Below are 23422 nucleotides of genomic sequence, written 5' to 3'. Positions count from 1 at the left end.
GTCCTTCGTCCTCAAGGTCTGATAATCTCCTGGAGGCTGCCAGGCCTTTGGAGGCCAAAGGCTCAGGAGTCACGCATGTGCATTATTTTGGTCAAAGCAAGTCAAAAGGCCCGTGCAGATCAAGAGAAGGAAAACAGAGTCCACTTTTTGATGGGAGAGACTGCAAAACCACATTGCAAAGAGGCATCCAGAATAGCAGAAATTATTGTGGCTGTGTTGGCAAATGACCTACCATACTTGGTATATGAGATGTCATTCTTTTTTAAAATTATCTATTTATCAATCTATTTTTAAATTATTTCAAACTTAAAGTTGCTAGAATAGTATAGAGAACTCCCATATCCCCATTTACTCACATTTCCCAACTGTTTATATTTTACCGAATTTGCTCCTTTGTCTACTCTGAATAAAGTACTAATTATCGTTAGTTGTTTTCTGCATCTTTAAGCGCCCCAGGATGTACTGCTTCCAAACAAGGTCCAATGTGTGTTTTCTGCAACATCATCAAGCAGTTCTCCAGTTCTCAGTGGACACTGACTAGGTGTCCTACAATTTAACTCAATCCTGACACGATGGACCTGGAGATAGCCTCGGATTCCACAGGTGAAGGGCTCAGTCCCACAAGACTTCAGACACCAATCCAAGTTCAAGTCATTACCTGTGCTTATGACTGACTGGCTATAAATTGGAGGTTCCCATAACCCTTTCCTCGGGCTTGATTAATTTGCTAGAGCAGCTCATAGAACTCAGTTTACTTACTAGATCACCATTTTATTACAAAGGATATAAATGGATATGAATGAACGACAGTCAGATGGATCAGATACATAGGGGTTGGCCTGGAAGGGTTGAAAACACAGCAGCTTTTGTCCTAGAAGTTTGCGATACACTACCCTCTGGGCACAGAAACACGTTCTGGTTCATCAGTCTGAAAGCTTTGGGAACCCTGTCCATCTGGTTTTTATGGAGGCTTCGCTACCTAGGACCGATTGATTAAATCACTGGTAATTGGTGATTGACATCAATCTCCTGCCCTCTCTCCTCTCTGGAGGTCAGGGTGGAGCTGAAAGTTCTAACCCTTAATCACATGGTTGGTTCTCCTGCCACCAGACCCCATCCTCAAGGGCTTTCCAAAAGTCACCTCATTAACATAAACTCAGGTGTAGCTGAAAGGGGCTTGTTATGAATATCTTTCTTACCACTTAGGAAATTCCAAGGGTTTTAGAAACTCTGAGCCAGAAATGAAATGAAGACCAAACAGATTTATTATATAATCACAATATCACACAAGGACACTACCCTGCATAACCAAGAAATCAAGAAATCAACCTTGACATCACTACTGACCCATTTACAGATCCTATTCAATTTTCACCAACTGTTCCAACAATGTCAGTTTTTCCTTTTTGGTCCAGGATCCTGTCTAAGAATATGTATTGCCTTCCTTCAGTTGTCATGTTTGTTCAGACTCTGGAACAGTTTGTCAGCCTTTCCTTGGCTTTTCATTTCCTTGCGTTTTGAGTGCACAGGCCTTCTTTCTGTAGGAGGGCCCTTTATTTGGGTCCATCTGATGTTTGCTCACAACCAGACTCAGGCCGTATATTCTCAACAGGAACATCTCAGAGATGATGCTGTGTTCCTCTCTGCCTCACACCAGATAACACTAGTCCCACCATTGGTCATGTTAAATGTCATTATCTAATGCTTGGCACTTCGTTCATTTACTACCTATCTGCAAGTTACAATCGAAATCACCATTCACTTCTCTGTAGCACGACTCCCTTATAACATAATCGTCTTGGATCTCTGGTGTTTCAGATGGTAGTTTTAGAGCAAGAGCTTTTAAAGATCAGAATCTGGCATAAGGACTTGGCATACTCCAAGGTGCCTGACTGATAATTAATAGCACACAACATGCTCTCTGGACAACATGAAATTCCCATATAGTTTAGCACTGGAACAGATGCGAAAATAAGAACATAAGTAAGAAATAAGGACAGAATGGGCTGTGAGTTGGGCATTGGAGTATCAGGCACAGAGCTGTAAATGTTTCTGTCATACAGATGATGCTAACAAGCAATTTTCATAAATAAGAGAAATACTTCAAGATGAACATGAAGGAAAAAAATGAAATCTTAAGCAGAAAAAATAGAAAAAGCTAAAAAACGTTATCTTGTGCTCAAGTTTTCAAAGGTTATATGAAGATCAACGTGGGCAAGTCTTAAGATCTGGAAAATTTTATTCAATATTTAAATCTTCACTTCCTTGTTGCTCCATGAAATATTCACAAAGTTGGAAAATGAGTGTTCATATTTTTTTGTCTCATGAATTGGGTTTCCTAACCATATGCTGATAATTGAATGATACAGCCTATTATCAGTGTGTGAATGTCAGTGCTTTTGAGAATATTAATTATAAACCGACTGACTTTAGATGCCTGAAAAAGGGATCAAGATGTGCACAGTGTTAAGACTCGTCTTCATACCTGAGAGAAGCAGACGGTGCCTTATCAAAGGGCAGTCCCAGCTGTGCACATGTATTTTTACTCCAGGCAATAAAAACAGCTGGTTACTTCAGCTTCATTTGAACATTTATTTTAAAGTGGCTTTTTGTCTCAAATTGGAAAATATCTTTAGAACAAAGAAAATAATGTTTGCACCTTTCTTTTTGAACTCAAAATATTAACCACTTCTTTCTATGATCATTAATAGGGCCAACTTCACTGGAAATGCTACACATAGAAACGCTTAGACAGCAGAAATGCCACTGCATAAACCATTCATTTTCTTTATTTCTCCTCCTCACCTCTCTGAAGAGTAACTTTCAAGACATCTAATAAAGTGGATCTGCAGCATTTCTTGCACTGACGTCAGTTAGTTTTGGGACACTGCTTTGAATTAGTCATCAGGCAAGCTCAGTGAGAGGGTGCCTACACAGACACGCCAGTGTTGTCCCATCTCCACAGAATCTAGCACCTGCCAGAAGCCTCTTTCTCATCTCTAAACGCCCTCCAGCGTTCACTGGTAACTTGTATCCTTAAGTCATTTGTGTACAACAGTCACTGGTCTGATCTGAAGGTATAAGTGACCTACAATTATTGTGCTAAGATTCCTAACTTATTTATTGATAACGTTCAAACTCTACCATCAAAAGTATTTTAAGTTACTGAGTGCTCAGATTAAAGACATGCTATTATTTCATATCATACACTTTTCAGAGGAAGTCTACTTTTCTCCAGCCTTCCAAATAGCATCTAGAAGATACTCCAATGGGGAGTTAAGTTGAGGGATAAGTTTTAGGAAAGAATATTTTTTAGGGTGAGTCTCTGAAAGCACCTTGGGAGAAAATCAGAAAATAGCAACGCTGTCCAAAGTGATTCAAGTATAGATACTAACTGTCCTAAGCTATAAATTATTAAGCCCAAAATATAAAGAACATATTGAAACTTTATTAAATTTTTCTATTTTTCTATTTTCTATTATATACTGGCTATTTGGACTCAACCAAGGCCTTAATAACCCATATTATTTAACATCTTTGAGGTGTCACAGTATATAACATGAAATCTAATGAGGTCGCCCAAGACCAGTCAATCTGTCAGCACAGCAACCATTAACAGATGTGGTCATTTACTGCTTTCATAATACTTGGATCACCAATGTAAAGATATTCAGTGTTATGCGTGGCTCTCTGCTGCTGCCGTGCAAACTGTTATTCAACAAAAGTTTTCCAGACCAGGCCTAATTAATGACAGATACTAGCTGATGCCATTTTGCAGGTAAGTCAAAACTCTGCCTTACATTTAGAAAGAGAAAGGTAGCAAGTCTATGAAAAATTATTTTATCTTTTGGGTCCCTATTCCTACACTTCCACATATTCCCTCCTTTATATGTCCCATTATGCGTTCATCTAATATCCTGAAATGACCCCGTAGGTACTAAGAGTGCTATTTAGGGTTTTGCTCAGTGCAGGAAAAGGGGATAGATGGTGGATGAATAAACAAAGTGACAAAAGGAGAGCAGCAAGAAAATATTCCAAAACCTTCTTATTTAATAGAATGTTCTTCATGACACCTCTCAGGATGGAGCGAGAGCTAGGTGTTGAGAAGTCCATTCTGATGATTAAGATAAAGACTTGTATGACTCAGTAAGGCAGTTTCCTGACCTATCCCCACCCGCCTAGATTTCCCTAAAAATCTGTGGGACTACCAGGGAGGAAGATCACATCTGTTCCCAAATGGGGGCAACGTGACTCCTCCCTGAAGGTAATGGCACAACCATGGCCCCTGAAGCAGCAGCCTTCTGTCAGCCATTTTGGAATGGGCAGCCACAGACACAAGCCTTGGAACCTGTCGGGTCTCTTGAGTCTGATGTCCGAAAAGCATTTCAGTCCACTTCTACCTCAGTGAGGGTCGGTGGTGTCTGGTGGCCACGGTCAGCGTCCTATCCTTTGATAACGGCAATTGGTCTCAGTTTAATGGCCTTCTTGCTGATTCCAGCATCATGGCAGGTGTTCACCACATCCGTCACATTCTTATAGGACTCAGGAGCCTGCGGGGGTGCAGTTCAACATTGTAAAAGTCTACTTAAAATGGGACCTTTAAAAGCATTAAACTTCAGTTATAATTAAAGATATTCACATCAAAACAACACTCAGATTTTGTCCCCCTATTGAACAAGCAAAGATTAAAAAGATGATTAAGTTCAGTGTTGGTAAGGGAGTAGTCAAATAAACACCCTTATCTTGTTTTATATTTTTTCTGTATTTCTCAAAATTTCCCTAAAGAACATTTTTCACTTGTATAACTAAGAAAAGCAATAAACGTGATATACACCAGTTGGAGGGAAATGCACCAAACCATCCTGTTAGTGGTAATTATCCTTGGATGGTTGGAGTTATTGGCAATTTTGATTTTCTTTCCTTACAGATTTCTACAATTGTCAAAATTCCTGGAATAAACGTGTTACCTTCACAATAATGGAAAGTTATTAAACTCGTATATATAACTAACACTATATGTGTATCTGTATATATGTATACACACACAAATTTACTTCCATGAATTTCTCGCCACCTTGCTACCATAGACTGAATCTCATCACACATACCCTTTATTCCCATTCAGGTCAACACAGGAAGCTTAGGCCTCCCAGACTTTTTCCCACATGGCTCTGTACATACCCCTTTCTGGCCCATCTCCTTTCTCTTCTAATTTCTGAGACTTTTTTCCACTGTGGCCTCTGAAACTCCTTCCACTGAGTCAAGTGCAATATCCTCTCACTCTTCTTTAAATATTCCCTTCACCTTCCTGTCCTTGCTGAAGCATGGATCTCCCCTGAGGATGTTACTACTGCCTCCAACTTTCTGAAGCGACAGCTGTCTTCTCTCTCAAACTGCGTCAAGCCATTAGGCTGAGAAGTGGAACAGGTGTCCTTGCTCTTCACAGTTCTTTCAAGACCATTCCCCGTCCTTCCTCCCTAAACACCTCCCAGTTTTGAATCTTGCAGTCATCATTTATACCACCTGTGACGTCTTCTTGTTGCAACTACCTGCTAGAGTCTGTATCACTCCCCATCATTATATGATGATTTCTAGCTCCTGACTCATTGTCATTCTTTAATTCTGAGTGATTTCAATTTCCAGGCCAGTACCTTGGCCTCTTAGTTCTTTGACTTCTGCTCCTTCAATGCTTACCTAGCCATTCACTCCCAGGGTCATACTCCAGAAATCGTCACTATCAACAATTAAACTCTTTCATAATCTGTTTCAAGCCTGGTTTCCAGCTCACTCCCCCTTGTGGTCTATGTCCAAAATGCTTTAATCCTATGAGACCTACAATTCCTCTGCAACACCCTCAACCCCGCTTCTCTTTTAGTGCGTCGTACTTGCAACTCTGGTTAAAAAAAACTCAACATCCATTTCATACCTGCACCTATACATCTGAATGTAGCTGTCAACACTCAACCACTGAATTTAGCTCAAGTGGGCCCTTGGTGTGGTCCTGGCAATTATCCCAATTTCACTAGGCCAATTACTCTTTTCTTTCTTACATGATTATTTCATACTTTCTCCTGCACCCTCACTCTTGCTGGTCCTACTTCCTAGTACACTGCGGGGAGAGGGGGGACAGGCGGGCAGGGGGAAGGTGGGCAAAAAACCCCAGAAACAACCAGAACATAAACTCTCTCATCATATCTTCTTTCCTGACTATCTGCATTCATACCTTCTTTCCTTTTATTAAGGATGAACTGTCTGAGCTCCTAGCAAAGGCCAGCCCCATCTACTTGTACGCCAGATCCCATCTCCTCTCATCTACTCAAGGACACTGCTTCAGTTATTCCCCCCTTCTTGTCTGCATCCTTAATTCCTCTTTTAGGTTCTTCTTATCAGCACGCAGACACATTAGTCAGATTGTTATTTTCTGTTCTAAATTCTCCAATGTCTTCCCATCATCCCACTCGGAATAAGAGCAAAACTTTTTGTAAAGGTAAAAACAAGGACCCACATAATCTGGCACCCCCTAGCTCTCTGACTTAATCTCCCTCTTGCTTGCTCTTGCCACAGCCTCTTTGTGGTTTCTTGAATATCCAAGCATAATCTTGCCTGAGGATTTTTGTGCTTGCTATTATTCTCTCTGCCTAGAAAGCTTACTCTGGATATCCACAGCCCGTTCTCATTCCCTTCAGCTCTTCAAATATCACCTTACTACACCCTGTTTAAAACTGCATCCACTCCCAGTCTCTGCCTATCCCCCTTCCCATTTTTGCTTTGTAGCACTTATTATCTAACACACTGTACATCTTACGATTTGGTAAGTTTCACAAAGAAGGGATTTATGTTAGTTTTGTTCACGGCAGTATCCCTAGCACCTAGAACAGTACCCAACTATAGCAGATATTTAATAATATGTGTTAGCTGAATGAGTGAATAAAAAAAATATTTCAAAACATGCAAGTAAAACATATTCCAAATGTTAACAATGGTTATCTCTGGTTGGTGGAATTCTGGATATTTTCTGTTTTCTTCTTTGTATTTTCTAAAACCTCTTAATTAAATGCACATTATTCTTAAAATCAGGGTAAAATTAATGGTTATTAGCAAACAAGGCTTTGTCATACTCTCTTTGACTCAGTAATTCTACTTTTAGGATTTCATTCTAATCATTAAAACATCTGCGAAAAAGCTTCATGCATAAAGACACTCATTACAACTTATAGTATCAAAAATTTGGAAGCTACTTAAATGTCCAATATAGGCAGAAACTTATGGTATTTAGCTGGTAGACTATTCAACAATCATAAAAAGTGACACAAACAATATAATATTCTAGATTCAAAAAAGGACCATAAGATGTTTATAAACAATGATTTTAACTAGTTTTGAAGAAAGCATTTAGAGGAAAAAATGGCAATAAGTATCCTACAAAAAGAGATAACAGTTGTGTTAGGACACTGAGTTTCTGGATGACTATTTTTCTCTCCTCTTAAACTTTTAAAAAGTTATGCTGCTTTTAATGTAAATACGTATATATACATACATATCATATATACACATATATATAATTTAAACAAAATCTTTGCTCCCTTTTGAATCAAACAAAACTGTTTCCTCAAACATTTTCCCCCTGCTTTTTCAAATCTGCTTTCAAATTTAAAGGTTAAGTGTACAGTTGTGTAAAAGAAAGGTAAAAATGAGCGAGCTCAAACTATTTTTAAAGCTCAACATGTAAACAGAGACTATACATGAAAGGTAAAAATCATTCTTAAGGACTTGGCTTATAATTAATCTCCAAACGAAATGGAAGACAATGATTGACTGTACCTGAGGTTATTAAAACAAACAAACAAGTAAACGTAATCTCTATTTGTAGTATCAAAAATTACTACCTCTGTGCACTGGCATAAATCATAAAGTTTTATGCTGAATACTTACAAAAATTTCACTTACCTCTTCCATAACCAGTTTTGGTGAGGCAACACGAATTGCAATTCCCATATCTGCCAATTTGTCTAAGACATCCTGGAAATCTAAATTACGTCGAGATTTTGCTCGGGACAATGCACGGCCCTAGATTGGGAAAGGAAAGAACTTCACTTTATAAATTCTGAGCTACAATTTATGTGCAATCCCAGAAATTATTTAAAGCTTTAGGATTATATGCCCTTTCCTTGACTTCTTTTTAAACTAAAAAAAGGAGTTAAAAGACATCTTTTTCTATTTTATCAACCTTATTATGTACCTTTTATTACGAACCTTATATTCTTTTGGAAAACAAATTTCAATCTATACAAAGCATTTAGTACTTAAAGATTTAGTGTTGTGTTTCTAATTACTATTATCAATTCAACATACATTTTAAATTATAAACAGTATGTCTGCCATCACAAAAACCTTGTCCTTTTTGTGATTTAGAATAGTTTCTTAACCTCAGTACTGACATTTTGGACCGGATAATTCTTTATGGTGGGGACTGTCCTGTACATTTCAGGATGTTTTGCTGCATCTTTGGCCTCTACCCATTAGATGCCAGTGGCAAAACACCCCTCCCCCATTGTGACAATCAAAAATGCCCCCAGACATTGTTAATGGGTGTGTGTGTTTGGGGGGGGGAAGTTACACTAATTTTGATCACTGGGCTAAAATCAGTAGTTGGGAGGTAGCTGGAAATGTGAAAAGATCAGAGAAAAAGGTAGAATTAAAATATATTTGTGAGGGTATGTCCTATGAGAAGGTATTCTGGATAGTTTCTACTTTCCACTCCCTCACTAGCTAAGCGCTCTGATGGCTTAGAGCAGGCTTTGGCAAATTGGTTTGTGGACCATATCTGATCTCCTACACCTTATTTTGTAAATAAAGTTAAAAAAAATTTTTTTCAATTAAAATTGATGTTCAATATTATTTTATATCGGTTTCAGGTGTACAGCATAGTGGTTAGACATTTATATAATTCATGATCCCCCTGACAAGTGACCCCGTAACTAGTCTAGTACCCATGTGGCACCATACAGTTACTACAGTGTTACTGACTACATTCCCTAAGCTGTACTTCACATCCCTGTTACTGTTTTCTAACTACCAATTTGCACTTCTTAATCTCTTCACGTTTTCTACCCAGCCCCACAAATCCCTCCCATCCAGCAGCCATCAGTTTGTTCTCTGTACCTATGAATCTGTTTCTGTTGTTTCTTCATTAATTTCGTTCTTTAGATTCCAAATATAAATAAAAACATATGGTATTTGTCTTTCTCTGACTTATTTCGCTTGGCATAATAACCTCTAGGTCTACCAGTGTTGTTGCAAGTGGTAAGATTTCCTTCACTTTTTTTATGGCCAAGTAATATTCCATTGTATATATGTACTTATTCTTTAACCAATCATCTATTGAAGGGCACTTAAGTTGCTTCCATATCTTGGCTATTGCAAATAACAGTGCAATAAACATAGGTATGCATGTATCTTTTCAAGTTAGTGTTTTGGATTTCTTTGGATAAATACCCAGAAGTGGAGTTGTTAGATCATACAGTAGTTCTATTTTTAATTTTTTGAGGAATCTCCAGATTGTTTTCCATAGCAGCTGCACCATTTTGCAATCTCACCAACAGTGCATGAGGGTTCCCTTTTCTCCACATCCTTGCCAACACTTGTTTGTTGAAATAAAGTTTCATAGGAACATAGCAATGCCCATTTGTTTATATATTGTTTATGGCTACTTTTTCAGTACAATGAAATAGCTGCTACAGAGACCGTACGGCCCAAAAAAGCCTGAATTACTTACTGTCTGGCATTTTACAGAAAAAGTTTAGCAACTCCTGGCTTAGGAAAAAAGCAGTATGTTCAAATAGCTATGCATTCTACACATGGGTTCTGATCTGCAAATAGGGCGCATTCCCCAAATCTTGAGTGGGCCCATCCAATAAAGAGCAAACCATGCAAATGAGTAGGTCCACTGAGTAAGATAAGTTCTAATGTAAATCTGCATCAGTTAAAGTTATATCAGTTATGCCAGAGTGATTATTCCTGTTTGGATTTTGTGGACTTGTAGAGATGAGAAACAGTCCCCGGCCTGACAATAACCCCGCTAATGTAGATACCAGATGACCTCACTGGACAGACAGTACATACTATGGGAATATATTCAGATAGAAGACAGACTCAAACCTCAACTTTGTTGATACTCAATCAAGTATGTTTACCTGTTGAAATGCAAAATAATGACTAAATTGAAGTAAGTCTGTTTTCCTTACCGCTCCGTGACAGGTTGTTCCAAAGGTCTCAGTCATGCCCTGCTCAGTGCCAGTAAGAACATAACTACAGGTTCCCATGGTGCCACCAATGAGCACTGGTTGTCCAGTGAGCTGAGGATGACACAAATCAAACATGTTAAAATTCTGAAAAGCATGAATTTTTTATGCCTCAGGTTTATATTTCCTCTTGCACTGAAGGACTGTGGGAAAACCTGAGCCTCTAAATGTATTACTCTCATAACTATAGTAAGATATTGTTTTGATCCTTGGATAATTGAGAAGGGAGGGAAGAAGGGAATGAAAATATAAGGACCAGGAAGGCAGCAGAAGGCGGCCTGAATGTAAGAGCAGAGCAAATTTCAAACGTGCAGGGAAGTGTTATAGGAAGAACCCCCCTGTGTAGGCAGCTGTCCTCTCCAGGTTTCCGTTTCTTCATCTATGAAATGGGAGGTCAAAGGTCTTTCTAATTCTATCACAGCCGACACCAAAAGGATAAGAATGAAACAGACTGAATTTAATCTAAACCTTCCAATCATTCAAAGGCCTTAAAAAGATAATCTTGAATCATCTTAATGGAGTAAAATATTCTCCATGTAGCACTTTTCAGACGGCACGCTGCAAGCGCAGACGCTGGGGAAGTCGCTGCTTCAGAGAAGGCACCGTTCCCATGAATGACAGATTACTTTCTTTTCACGACTGCAGCTTTCCTGTTTAAAATTCACCCCTACTTAGAACTCTCTGAATCATGCCCCCACTGCTTAAAGCCACAGTGGCTTAGGACATACCTGGTAGTCCACAGCAATGAGGGGGTGGTGAGGCGGGAAAGCACGGGTGGACCCCTTCCTGTGCACCAGCAGTGTCCGCTCCTTTCCGTCCACTACGTGCTGCTCCACTTTGGCAATGTTGTGAGAAACATCATAGATCACGTGCAGGTCCAGGTCATCAGGGGTTGTGTTGAAGACCTTGGCGAAAGCCTGAGTGAAAAAGCTTAACTTAAAACCAGCCAGAACCAGCTCCTCAGAACTTATTGATTTCAGTTAGTCTGCTCTTGAAGGGAGTGAGGGATTTAAGAGTTCGAAAACAGCAGTATTATTATTCTTCATATAAAGGACAAAAATCTATCTTTTAGACCACAGAGAAATTCCGTTCCATAAATTCCATGGCTACTCTTGAGCCCACCCTTCAGAACGGATTCTTCCATAGCCTTCTGAATCTCAGTGAACAGCACGTCTATTCTCGCCGCAACTCAAGGAAAATCCCAGGAATAATTTTGGCTTCTCTCTTCCTTCATTCCCCACGCCTGACAGTCTGCATATTTAGTTTAAAGAGATATCAAAAGCTTGGACACTCTGCCAATATTTTGAAGATTTATTAAACAATGATCCAAGACCAAATTCTACAGGCTTTGATTAGACTACACTGCTTCGAAGCGCTTAGCTTCATGTGAAGAACCAAGAGCAGCTGCAACTGTACCTGACGGGTTAAGAAGGTCATGGAAGATCGGTTGACCCAGGCATAGTTCCCAGCCGCCGCCATCCCCTTCAGGTAGTCCTGACCCTCCGGGGAAGCGATTCGAGCACAAGCCAACTGACGGTCATTGACTATAATCTTGTCTCTCTTCATGGCTTTTTCCATAGCAACTAGGGCATCTGGAACATGAAGGCAACAAGTCCAAATCAGCAAGCTTTCTCTTTATAATTTAGACTTATCTACTTGCTTGGTCAAGATATGTTCATTGAGAATCTTCTGTTAGAGCTGTGTGACAGGAGCGATATAGGCTATAAAGACAGCACCTGTCCGCCAGGAGCTTTTAAAGGGATGAGATGTGTTGCACAAACAGCAACAACATGGTCTTAGTTACTCCTTTCCTGGCACGTGAATGAATAAGAACAGAGGTAGTAAAATACATTTTATCATCATCATGGTTTTTAAAAATAATTTTCAGTGACAATGTAAAAGAGCTAGATAAAAGTTGCTAGGTCTTCTGTAGGAAAATCAAATCCAAGACAGAATGTAAAAAAAAGTACTCAGAAGAAAGTTCAGAAATACTAGTCCATGCTCCATGTATTTGCTAGATGAAATATTCTAATGGGTCAAACTGACACAAACTATTAAATTCCCATAGGATGAAATGTATATTAAAAAAATGCATTATATGCAATTTAAAGTTTATAATAATTTCCATATGTCTCTATGACTTCGTGTATTTGTAAATCCTTTCACACATCCTACAAAAATCATCCAAATGGATCGTCCTACTATTTCCCTGCTTTTGTTCATGCTGTCTTTTGGTCATAATGTCCTTTGTGTATGACTGTTCAAACTGCAAACATTATGTGTCCATGAAGCCACTTCTGAAATCTTGAAATCTTTTTCCTAATCACTTTATTTAGTCTCTTCTATATTTTATCAAGCATTACCTGGTCTTTACCTTTTCTTTTTAATGAACATCACATCTCTTTCATGAGACTGTGAGGGCAGAGTCCTTGCCTATTTTTATCACTGAATCCACTATAACAACTAATCTTGCAGTATAGGTGTCTAAGACATATTTGCTGAATTAACGTCTACAACATAATCTCACAACTTCAGGTCTTTCTTGCTTTCTTGGTCAGATAGTAATAATAGCAATCTGTAAGAGTAAACAAAATAACTGGAGCCGATATTTACTGAGTACTTACTGAGTACGTACTAAGTGTCAGGCACTGACATAAACACTTTACACATATTATTTCATTTAATCTATGACAATGCCATATGAAATAGTTATTATTCCCATTTTTTTTTCAGGTGAGAAAGTTAAGGCCTAGTAAACTTATTCAAGGTCACACTGCTCTTTAGGAGAACTAGGGCAAAAACCTAAACAGTATAGTTCCAGAGCTTTCTCTCTTAAGTCTCTATATGGTTCCCCATAAAATGTGGATTTTAGCACCAAGCCAAAAAATATACCTGTGGCTACTTGGTGGCCCAAGCCTCTGCTTCCACTGTGGATCATCACACACACCTGTCCTTTATGATCAATGCCCATTTTCTTGGCAGCATACTCATTGAAAATCTCATCCACAACCTGGATTTCTGCGTAGTGGTTACCTGCTCCCAGGGTCCCCAACTGCAAATACGGAAATTTCTGATAAAATAGCTTCTGTACCAATTAAAAAAAATCAATTTACATAGCAAGAAAGCAAAAAACCAACAATAACAATAAAAAAATAACCACACTAATAACTTTATGTAACAAAAATTTTTCTAAGATTAAGAAATGCTTCGTAAGGCTAGAAAAGCAATATTTTACACAATAAAAATAATGTAGAGCAGCTCCTGTAGTTTACTGTTATCATTATTTGGTTGAAGTACAGACATATTAAAAACTTCATAAACTGAAACTCAGACCATTAAGCAGCTCATAGGACATTTTCTTCATCACTCAGAGAAGGGTCGAATTTTGGGATAAACTTTGGTGAATGCTGACTCTTACACAAGGTCCAAGTTCAAATGATTTTTGAAACATCTATGAGTTCACTGATACCTACCATTATCTATCACTGAAAGAACATATCCCTTAATTGGAGCTAATAACTGGAGCTCGCCTAGCTTTAACTATCTCAATTTTCAGATGAGAAAACAAGACCCGGATAGGCAAAAGAGACTTGCCCAAGGTCACAGTGCTTTAATGGCAAAGCCATCGAAATTAGCAAATTTCAAACATCTGGGATATTCTTATCTCATGGATACCAGGAACTGACAAGGTATCTCTTTTCACCTTACACAACAGAAAACTTCCAGCCAAATCTTAGATTGTCAAAGTATGTACATATGCAATTTTGGCATACATTTAAGCCTTATAAGCATATCCCATTTTTCTCCCATCTACTTCTAATTCATGACATCTTGTTTTATCTCATGAACATATGCAAAAAGCTACCAATAGTTTTTTTAAAAGAGTAAGAATAAAGGAGAAACAAGCGAATTTGTGTTTGTTCTGATATACTGTGAAAAAACCTGTGGCTACATATTTGCTACGCAGAAGACAGATTTCTCCCTGTCCCCCAGCAAAAACAAAATATATTAAAAGAATGAACATAGAGCCCCTTCGAAGTGAGTGTTACCTGAGGAAGGCCTCTCTTTTTAGCCCTCGCAGAGACCTTATTGGGGTCAGCTTGCAGCATCCTTCCATACTCCTCACAGTGCTCCTTGTCTTCAGCCCAGGCGTAACCTTCTCTTAGGGACCAGTCCACACCCATCTCCAAGGCCTCTTCCAAGTCTCTGAGTGAGTAATAAGGTGCCAGTCATTTCGCAGCCAAGGCAGATCAAAACCTAAGGATGACTACATCTCAAAGGGCAGAGGAAACACTACCTGTAATGACATCACCTGTGTACCAGGCATTGAGCTAAATACAAAGTTTATGATCTCAGTAACTCTAGTTCTTTGAAAAGTAGTTACATAAATAACTGCAATATAAAACAGTAAATGCCATTTCAGAGATGATTATAGTTCCTCTTGACATGTATACAACCCCTTGTATTTTACAAATCTTATTTACATTTGCCTCTCTGACCCTAAATTCTATAAGGTGGTGATTAAGCGGCCAAAGAAAATTTATAATCATAATCAGATATCACTACCTACTATTAACTTTACCAGTTACCCACTTTAATGATTTATGAAAAATTACGGTCAAATAATAAAGCTATCTAAATATTCTCAGGTGATACAGGTTAAATTTTAAGCTCTATTCCTATCTTCACAGAAGTACTATGTGGCTTTGTTGCACCTGCATTTTGAAGCTGAGGTGCACACACATTAAACCCCTAGAAGGAAAAAGCTTTGATCTTCATATAAGGTCTGGCCCTCTTCTAAAACACTACCAGGAGAAATTACAATGTTCGATGTTCCATCCCTGCTATAGCCCATGTCAAACTTACTTATTAGGATAAAATTCCTATCTAAAATATCTATAAAGACGACTAGAATTTATATGTTTCAGGTATGCTTTTCAAAGCAGGATGGAGCTCATACTCAAAAAAATCAATTTATTATCACTTCCTGAAAAGTGACTGAACAATCCCCATCTTCTAAGAGGCCTACAAAGGAAATGACTGAAAGTCTTGTAGTTATTATTTCTCCATTTATTGGTAACTTGGTTTCTTACTTGGCATTCATGGGGATGACACCTTTTGATCCCACCCCAACAGGGATGTGATCAAACATAGCTTGGGCAAGTTGCTCCTTCACAGGCTGGACATCACCTTCATCTAAATTGGTTCTCAGCAAACGGACCCCGCAGTTGATGTCAAATCCGACACCACCTACAAAATAGAGAAAAGTTAGTCAAATATTAGCAAAACAGGTAGTTGGGCACTGTTACCTGTGGTTTCCCACCACTGATACAGGGTTTAATAGCCATTCTTTTAAAAGATAATTGTTTTATAGTATCCAACAAAGTGGTTCTCTGTGGGTAAAATCTGTTGGCACCAAAACAATTTAACATACTAAAGGTACTTTGTGGGCTAGGAAGACAGTAATGAACAACGAGTAACATCTAGACTAGAGATTAAAATGCGAATTATGTGCTTCTTTTTTCTGGGTCACTTTTGTTGGGGGTTTATGAATTCCATCAGTCATTTCAAAGAACCAACTCTTGGCTCTGCTAATCCTTTTTACTGTACATATATATTTTTTATTAATTTTGCTCTTAATTCCATCTTTCTGCCTTTTTTTTTGGGTTTTTGATTTGATGTTCTTTAACTTTCTGAGATGGATGCTTAGATCACTGCTATTTCATCCTTCTTTTCTCATTTATGCTTAAAGCTACAATACTGCTATCCAAGTATGCCATTAGCAGTAACCCACAATTTTTAGACATATGTATTTTTTGATATTATTTTGTATCTCCATTATGATTTTTTTGACCCCTGGGTTAAACACATATTTCTTATTTTATAAATATAAGATGGGTTTTTATAGTTTTTGTTGTTGTTAATGACTTCTAACTTAACTCCACTGTGGAAAGATAATATCCTCTATATCAGTGGTTTTAAAGTGTGGTCCAGAGATCCTTTCAGGTCTATAAGACTATATGTATAATAATGCTAAGACTTTATCAGTCTTTTAAACTTATTCTCTCGAGTGTACAGTGAAGTTTTGCAAAGGCTACATGACATGTGATAACATGTTTGCTCTGATGAAAAATGAAACATGTATTTGTGTATTATTGCTTTAAAAATGTCTCAGTTTTAATATCTAGTAAGGTAAACATTGATAAAAGCCTTTGAGATCAACTGTCAAGGTTTTTTAAGAGCAAAAATTTTGAGAACTGCTGCTCTATGTTTTCAATGCTTTGAAATCTGAGATCTGCTTTCTGGCTCAGCACATGGTCGATTCTGGTAAATGTTCTGTGTGCACTCAAAAAGAATGTGTACAATCTACAGTTCTGGTAAATGTTCTGTGTGCACTCAAAAAGAATGTGTACAATCTACAGTTCTTGGATGCTCTGCAATGTGTGTGTACATGGAACCATGCATGTATATTAGAGGTCTAGTGTCAAGTGTGTTAACTGTATTGTTCATATCATCTATAGCCTTACTGACGGAAATCTGCCATCACCTCAAGAAAAACAGTGCTAAATGCTGGATTCATGTAATCGCACTTTTCTTTTTCTCCTGATCGCAGCCTCACAAGTTCTTACTGCCTTAAGCTTTCCGCTGCTTTCAAACAGATTTAAAGAAACAATTTATTCAGCCTTTCTTGTTATTCTCAGCAGGAGAATAGTCTGCAACAACCCTGTTCACCATTGCCAGAGGCAGAACTCTAAAGATGTAATTTAAACTTCATTTTTTTTCTCAGACTCTGAAAGCAAAGATTTTACTTCTGATGTGAAATATTTTCGAAGACACATAATTTGCCAGGGAAGTGTTTCAGTTTGTTTTATCGTCTGAATAATGCCTGGTATACAGTAAGAGCCTAAACAATTCACAATAAATATATGCCTTACTTGATGTTTAAACAGCCTCTGAGTGTTCCTCAGTAAATGAGAGGAAAAGAAATGACAGAATGTGGTGAGACCATGAGATGCACACACAAGAAGCCAGGCTGTTTTTCCCAAAGGCTATGCTACATTGAGAGCAGATGTGCACAGTGACCTTACCTGGGGACACCACTGCTTCAGGATCATTCATATCAAAGGCTGCCATATTCCCAATAGCAAACCCATAACCTGAATGGACATCAGGAAGCCCAATAGATCGCTGAAAGAGAATCAGAAAATGATAATACAGCTTCCTTAATCTTGCATTCTGGTTGCCTGATGGACCTGATACCTGATGGACCTGATAGTCTGCGGGCTAAAGCTTTACCCGAATCAAGATTCTAGTCTCATGGAATAGTCTCTACTGGTGAAAATTAGGTGTAAAAACTCCTAACCATAAAGTTAATATAGTGGAGGAAAAATCTTTCTTATAAAGTCTGACCACTAAGGAACCCTAAAACAGAAGAGCCTCATCATAACATGACACAGGAGGACCACATACTAACTTTAGTGTATTATTACATTTTAAAGCCATCTAAAGACAAACTTTGAAAAATCATGGTCATGTCAGGTTAAAGGCAGAGCAATATCTGATTTATACCTATCTTCAGTGTTTAAGCCATCGCAGACAAATGTAATGGACTTGATGATATGAACACTGTACACTTTCTACATCTGGGGTCTAGGAAAGGATCCTGACCCAGGAGGAATGCAGATCAAACACGGTGAGGCTATATGGAGATACCTAGACACTTGTGAGTTCCTCATATGCATAAGCCATGTCTTTTCATTTCCCCCCTCCGAATGCCCAGGATAGTAACTGGCATGAAGACCTCAAAAAGATGTCTGCAGAGTGGATTCATTTTAACGTTTACCTCTAATGGCGGAGTTGTAACGTTAGGCTACAGCGGGAACCCACTTGTACCACCCAGTTTTCTCCCTGTTGTTGCCACTAGCCCTTTTCGGTCATGTTCAGAGTAGCTATACCGTCTCCCTCTCCTCAGTCCCAACCCTTAAACTTTTCCATTCCTTCTCCAATCATCCTCTGGAGTGGGGCCATAGTGAAAATGACAATGGTGGTACACTAACCCAGGAATAATGACATACAATGACAAAGAAACAAGAACACATTAAAAACTACATCTAAGGTTCTCCAACACTTACAGATTCTAGCCAAAGGCAACCAGAACCTCGGATGTTATTCAGGCCCAATTATATCTTTAAATCCCACAGTTATTTCCAGATGTTCAAAGGTCACTGTCTAAATGACACCACTATCATCAGTTAGGCATGGCCAGTCATCCATTCAACAAACTTTCAGACTAAGAGAAATACAACTGATTAAAGCTCTGAACATGGACTCACATGAACAATCCCGGGCAGGGCTGCCACATTGCCAATTTGTTTCATGGCAGGCAGGAAGCCGCCGACACCTGAAGTTAAAAATTCATTATTAGAAAAGAGGGCACATTTGATTTTTAGTAAGTATGTTCATATATTTCTAGAATGCATTACGTAAAGGGAGTGATTAGGACTGCTCAAACAAAGCACAAAAGGATGTTTGAAATGGAAGCATGAAGGGAGCATCCCCAAGAAGGCAGCACATGCTCAGAAAGGCAGTGAGGGCAACCAGACGAATGACAAACACGCCATCAATGTTCTGTGTGAGGGTTGCCTGCAACTGTGCTGGGAGATGTAAAACATAACGATTATACGTTACGTTGGCAATACAAAAAAATGTACTTATCAAAAACAAAAATCAACACTGGTTTTCTTCTAAGTGACAGAGAAGGGCAATGTGGAAGAGCTGGGAAAACACTGAATTGAGTCAGGAAACTAAGGGTTCTAGTCCCAGCTCTATCACTTGGTTGTTGGGTCATTTCAGACAACTCGGCATATCTTGGCAGGGAGGTGGATTAGGATTTATTTTGTTGATCCAGAAAATAAAAGAGTTAAAACTGATTTCAATTCCGCTGTCATCATTAGAGCTTTATAGTAGAGTTTTATATGTTTATCTCTAAATCTTGCTGCAGTCCTGCAAGATAAGTGTAATAAACTCTTTTATAGATGAGAAAACTGAAGTCCAGTGAGGCTAATCAGTGTACTGGTTAAGAACACTGACTTTGGAATCCGGCATTTCTGAGTAACCAAGAAGTTGTGCAACCATGGACAAATTAAAATTACTTAACCTCCCTGAACCTTGACTTACACATCTGTAAAATGGTGATAGTAGCTTTCTCTTAGAATTACTCTAAGAATTACACGAGGTAGCTCTTATTATCCAAGGTTAGCTTTTAAACCAACCAGGTCCGCCCTGCTCCAAATGGGTTCTACAGGGCCAGGCAGCTAACAACATAATCACAAATATGTAACAGTTTTTTGGTCTCATCTCAAGTCCTGGTCATTTCTTGACAAAATTTTATCTGAATGATCTTTTTTTTTTTTTTTCGGGCTATAGGAAGACACTACTTATACTGCCACATGTAATATTCTAATGTACTTACCGCCACCTCGACAGGCATTCCTTAATTCCTCAAACATTAATTTTTCCAGAGCATCATTCACATAGAAAACTCCTTCAACCTGGTACCAAAGGAAAACGTACATTTGAGCACATGTACATGATGTATAGGCACTGGGTAGAAGACAATACCAGATGTAATACTCATTCTGCTTTACTCTTTAGAGAACAATTTCACATTACCTTGAACAAGCAGAAAAATTCCTATCAAAAGCTACAAGATGTTCCCAACTTTAAATACAGTTGACCCTTGAACAACACAGGTTAAAGGTGCCGACCAACATCCTGCCCCAGTTAAAAATCAGAGTATAATTTTTGATTCCCCTAAAGCTTAACTGTTGACTAGAAACCTTACTGATAACATAAACAGTCAATTGATACATTTTGTGTATTATATACTGTATATGTTACATACTGTATTGTTATTATAGAATAAGCTAAAGAAAATGTTATTAATGAGAACATAAATTTATAGTACTTATTGAAAAAAAATCCACATATTAAGTAGACCCATGCAGTTTAAACTTGTGTTGTTCAAGGGTCAACTGTCTATGTTAAAAATGTATTTTGAAATGTTTGCAAATTGTTTTTATTCTCCTACTCTCAAAGCCACATTTGAGATTTTAACAGGTAAAATATTTTTTGTATATGTGAATAAAACTTTTGTACTAGTGCCAAAAGGTCTCAGTGCCTTAGTGCCTCTAAAACATCAATGGATTAAAAATCAAAATTTCAAATTCTAAACATAAAACTGCAGTCATCTTACTTTAGTGTACTTTTCCTGTGCTTAAGATAATAGCACATCACACTTTATTGTGTCCTATGCTGATTTACAAATCTACTTAGGTAAATACTGAGTAAAAACAATTTAACATGCAGCTATTAGCTAGCTGTGTGCTCAGTTCTATAATCTATATAATCTTAAGAATATGAAGAATTTTGACAATAGGGGCACACTAAAGGCAATAAAGACACAATTATGTACTTCCAAAGGCCAGAACATTTTTATCGGAGATCAAATATTACAAAGGAACTGCCCAGTAATATAGAACCAAAGATTTAATACTTAATCATCCGGATAAGTAAACTTCTCTAATTAGATGATTTCTGCAACTCACGTCTGCATGAATAACAATGCCAGTTGATGGAAAACATATCCAGTACAATTTCTAAGGGTCACATTTATTAATTCACCAAACATTTAATGATTATGTGTCAGGCACTATACTGGTCACTAGGGAGATATGCAAGAATATGCAAGATCCTGCTTGACGAGCTTGCAGTCTAGGATGAAGCCCAGACAAGCCAATTAAGAATGCAGTGAGACAAGTGCTGTAACAGAAGTAAGTACACAGTGCTACTGAAGAATCTGATGAAGTAGCTCCATGGTTAGGGAGCTGGGGGACGTTGCTGCTCACTTTTTGTTCACATTTTGAGTTGGCTCTTTAAAGACAAGGCACATCACTGGAACAGCAGCACATTTAGGAGCTGAACGCAAAGATGACATAAAGATGGGAAGGGAGTGTTTTAGGGAACAGGAATTTTTAGTGCAGCAAATGGGTCTTAGGGGAGGAATGGAGACTATGTAAGCAGATAATTATTTGTATAAAATTCATGATTCTCATGAGGACTGGAACACAATTTAAGCTTGGCATAGTGGTCGGTAACTTTAAGAGCAATATATCAAGATGTCAACTCCCCATTCTCAAGGGATAGGTGGTAGTCAAGTATTGCATAAATGGTTAAATCAGAACTGCCCAGCAAAATTAGACTTGCTCTTAGAATGAGCAGCAGTGTGTGCCTCAAAAGTTAAACCCAAATTGTTGCCAGACAATGACAGTGTACCATCTCTTTACAATGATCAGGGCATGGTGATTTTCACTTTCTACTTCTTCATTCAGGTAATGAGATTCCATACATAGAAAATTGCCAAGTGGAAAACAGCAAAAAGGAGTTTTAAGACTATGGGCTTTTTCTCCCCTCAGTGTGTAGCTAAGTGATTTACTCATTGGGGAGACTCTAAGTTTTGACATTGATTAAAAGGGTGGAGCAGCTATCAAGAACTTTTGCAAAGACACAAGATCACAAACCTTCAGTGCACTTACATGGTCCATTAAAGGATTTCAAAAGCCATTTAACAACATATGCACCAAAACTTCACAAATGCCTTATTTCTCTACTTTAATGGAAAATAGTAGTCACAAATGGCGATGAAGCCTGAGAGATATAGGCAGCCTAGGCTTTCCAACTCTCTGATTAGACTCTTAAGTCTCCATAGAGAATACATCATCCTGTCACAGAAAGAAGTTAATTGGACATCGAGTCCTAGTTGAGCTTCTTATTAGGTGAGTAGAGGAAGCCTGTTCCTCAAAGATCTTTGAGAAGTGAATATTGAAAACAATTTGTGCCCTGTGAACTTTTTATAGGCTGTTGCGAGTAACAAAACCGTCTTATTAAAAACCAACACGGAACAGCGAATGCTGAAAACTTAGTTCAGCAAACACAGGTCTGTAAAGGTCACTTAAACGACCAGCATGACTCAGAGGAACTGAGTTCCAGTCCCGGCAACTCTACCCCTGACTGGCTGTGCCACCTTGTAAAAAACAACTAACGTCTCTGAAGCTCAGGAACGCAACACAACTTACAGTGCGCTTATGAGACTTATGTGTGAAAACGGTTTACAAACGCCAGCTTCCTATTTACTTGGATTCCCTAGCCATAATCGACTTTGCCTGTCTATGTGATTTGGGGCGCTCTCCTGAGGGGAGATAGGGCCGGCGCGTTAGGCAGTCCCTGAGGCCAGAGGGTGGGTGGGAGGCCCTCTGCTAGGTCGGAAGGGCGAGGAGGCCTGGCCGGGTTGGCAAGGAGGCGCCGCGGGTCCCCAGACAGGAAAGCCCCGCTACTGGGTCCTGCTCCTTCGCCTCACCTGCATGTTGGGCACGAAGCCTTTCTTGATTCTCCAGCAGTTTTTATTGATCTTTTCCAGGAACTGCAGCTCATCGTTGTAGTTGCGACTCATGGCGGCGACAACAGTAGCAACTCCCGGATCCGCTTTGAAAAGCAGCGGCCGCGATGTCCCGTTTCTCGAAGCACCACCTTCCGGAAACTCAACGCGCAGGCGCGGTCGGCCCCGTGGCAGGATGGGTGACGGCAAGCGTCGAGGCTCGAAACTCGTCGCAGCAACCGCGTTTCTCTCAGTTAAGTTAGACTGCCCTCTAGTGTTCACCTTTTTGGACATTTACTAGTCATTCTCTTCTACGCTAAAGCTGAGCTAGCTGAAGTCTCTAGTTTTCAGTATGATCTAGTTATATCTTTCGTAGCACAGAAAAACGCATGACTCTGGGTCAGGTCCGGCTGCTCTAATGAATAAATCAGCTTGGATTTCATTCCCAGCAGCGAGGAGGGAAAGATGTCTGCAGCTGAGAAAGATGAACGTGTTTAAATAAATAACACAACTGAACATTTGTAATGTTTCAGAATGAATTTGTGGATATACCTTGAATAACTTGCCTGTCATAAAACAGCATCCCAAAGAATGACACATGACTGTTTATCATATATTTCAACAAACACTCATGGGGGCACCTATTATGACTAGATGTGTGCTCCAAAATGAGCAAATCTCTGTCCCT

General features: G+C 38.8%; 1 protein-coding gene across 1 annotated transcript; it reads right to left on the bottom strand.

The window, feature by feature from the left end:
- Positions 1 to 1242: 1242 nt before the first annotated feature.
- Positions 1243 to 22924, bottom strand: RTCB (RNA 2',3'-cyclic phosphate and 5'-OH ligase). Its single transcript, XM_006914507.3, has 12 exons — positions 22717 to 22924; positions 19774 to 19852; positions 18635 to 18702; positions 17390 to 17489; positions 15395 to 15551; positions 14351 to 14507; positions 13194 to 13353; positions 11718 to 11893; positions 11030 to 11218; positions 10245 to 10355; positions 7948 to 8067; positions 1243 to 4550 (listed from the first exon to the last, which is right to left on the bottom strand). Exons 1-12 carry the CDS (start codon positions 22807 to 22809, stop codon positions 4443 to 4445), a joined length of 1518 nt encoding a protein of 505 aa, XP_006914569.1. The 5' UTR covers positions 22810 to 22924; the 3' UTR covers positions 1243 to 4442.
- Between the last annotated feature and the right edge of the window lie 498 nt (positions 22925 to 23422).

The sequence above is a fragment of the Pteropus alecto genome, unplaced genomic scaffold, assembly GCF_000325575.1.
Source record: "Pteropus alecto unplaced genomic scaffold, ASM32557v1 scaffold94, whole genome shotgun sequence".
Lineage (NCBI taxonomy): Eukaryota > Metazoa > Chordata > Mammalia > Chiroptera > Pteropodidae > Pteropus > Pteropus alecto.
The sequence above is the reverse complement of the archived record's forward strand: the minus strand, read 5'-3'. Positions and strand labels throughout refer to the sequence as shown.

What these genes read in the sequence shown, in the direction of transcription:
- RTCB (XM_006914507.3), bottom strand. Translation starts at nt 22,809, where the DNA reads ATGAGTCGCAACTACAACGATGAGCTGCAGTTCCTGGAAAAGATCAAT. An exon ending in GAATGCCTGTCGAGGTGGCG is followed by an intron (nt 18,703 to 19,773) that starts GTAAGTACATTA and finishes TTTTAACTTCAG; the next exon opens with GTGTCGGCGGCTTCCTGCCT. An exon ending in GAACAACCTGTCACGGAGCG is followed by an intron (nt 8,068 to 10,244) that starts GTAAGGAAAACA and finishes TTCCCAATCTAG; the next exon opens with GGCCGTGCATTGTCCCGAGC.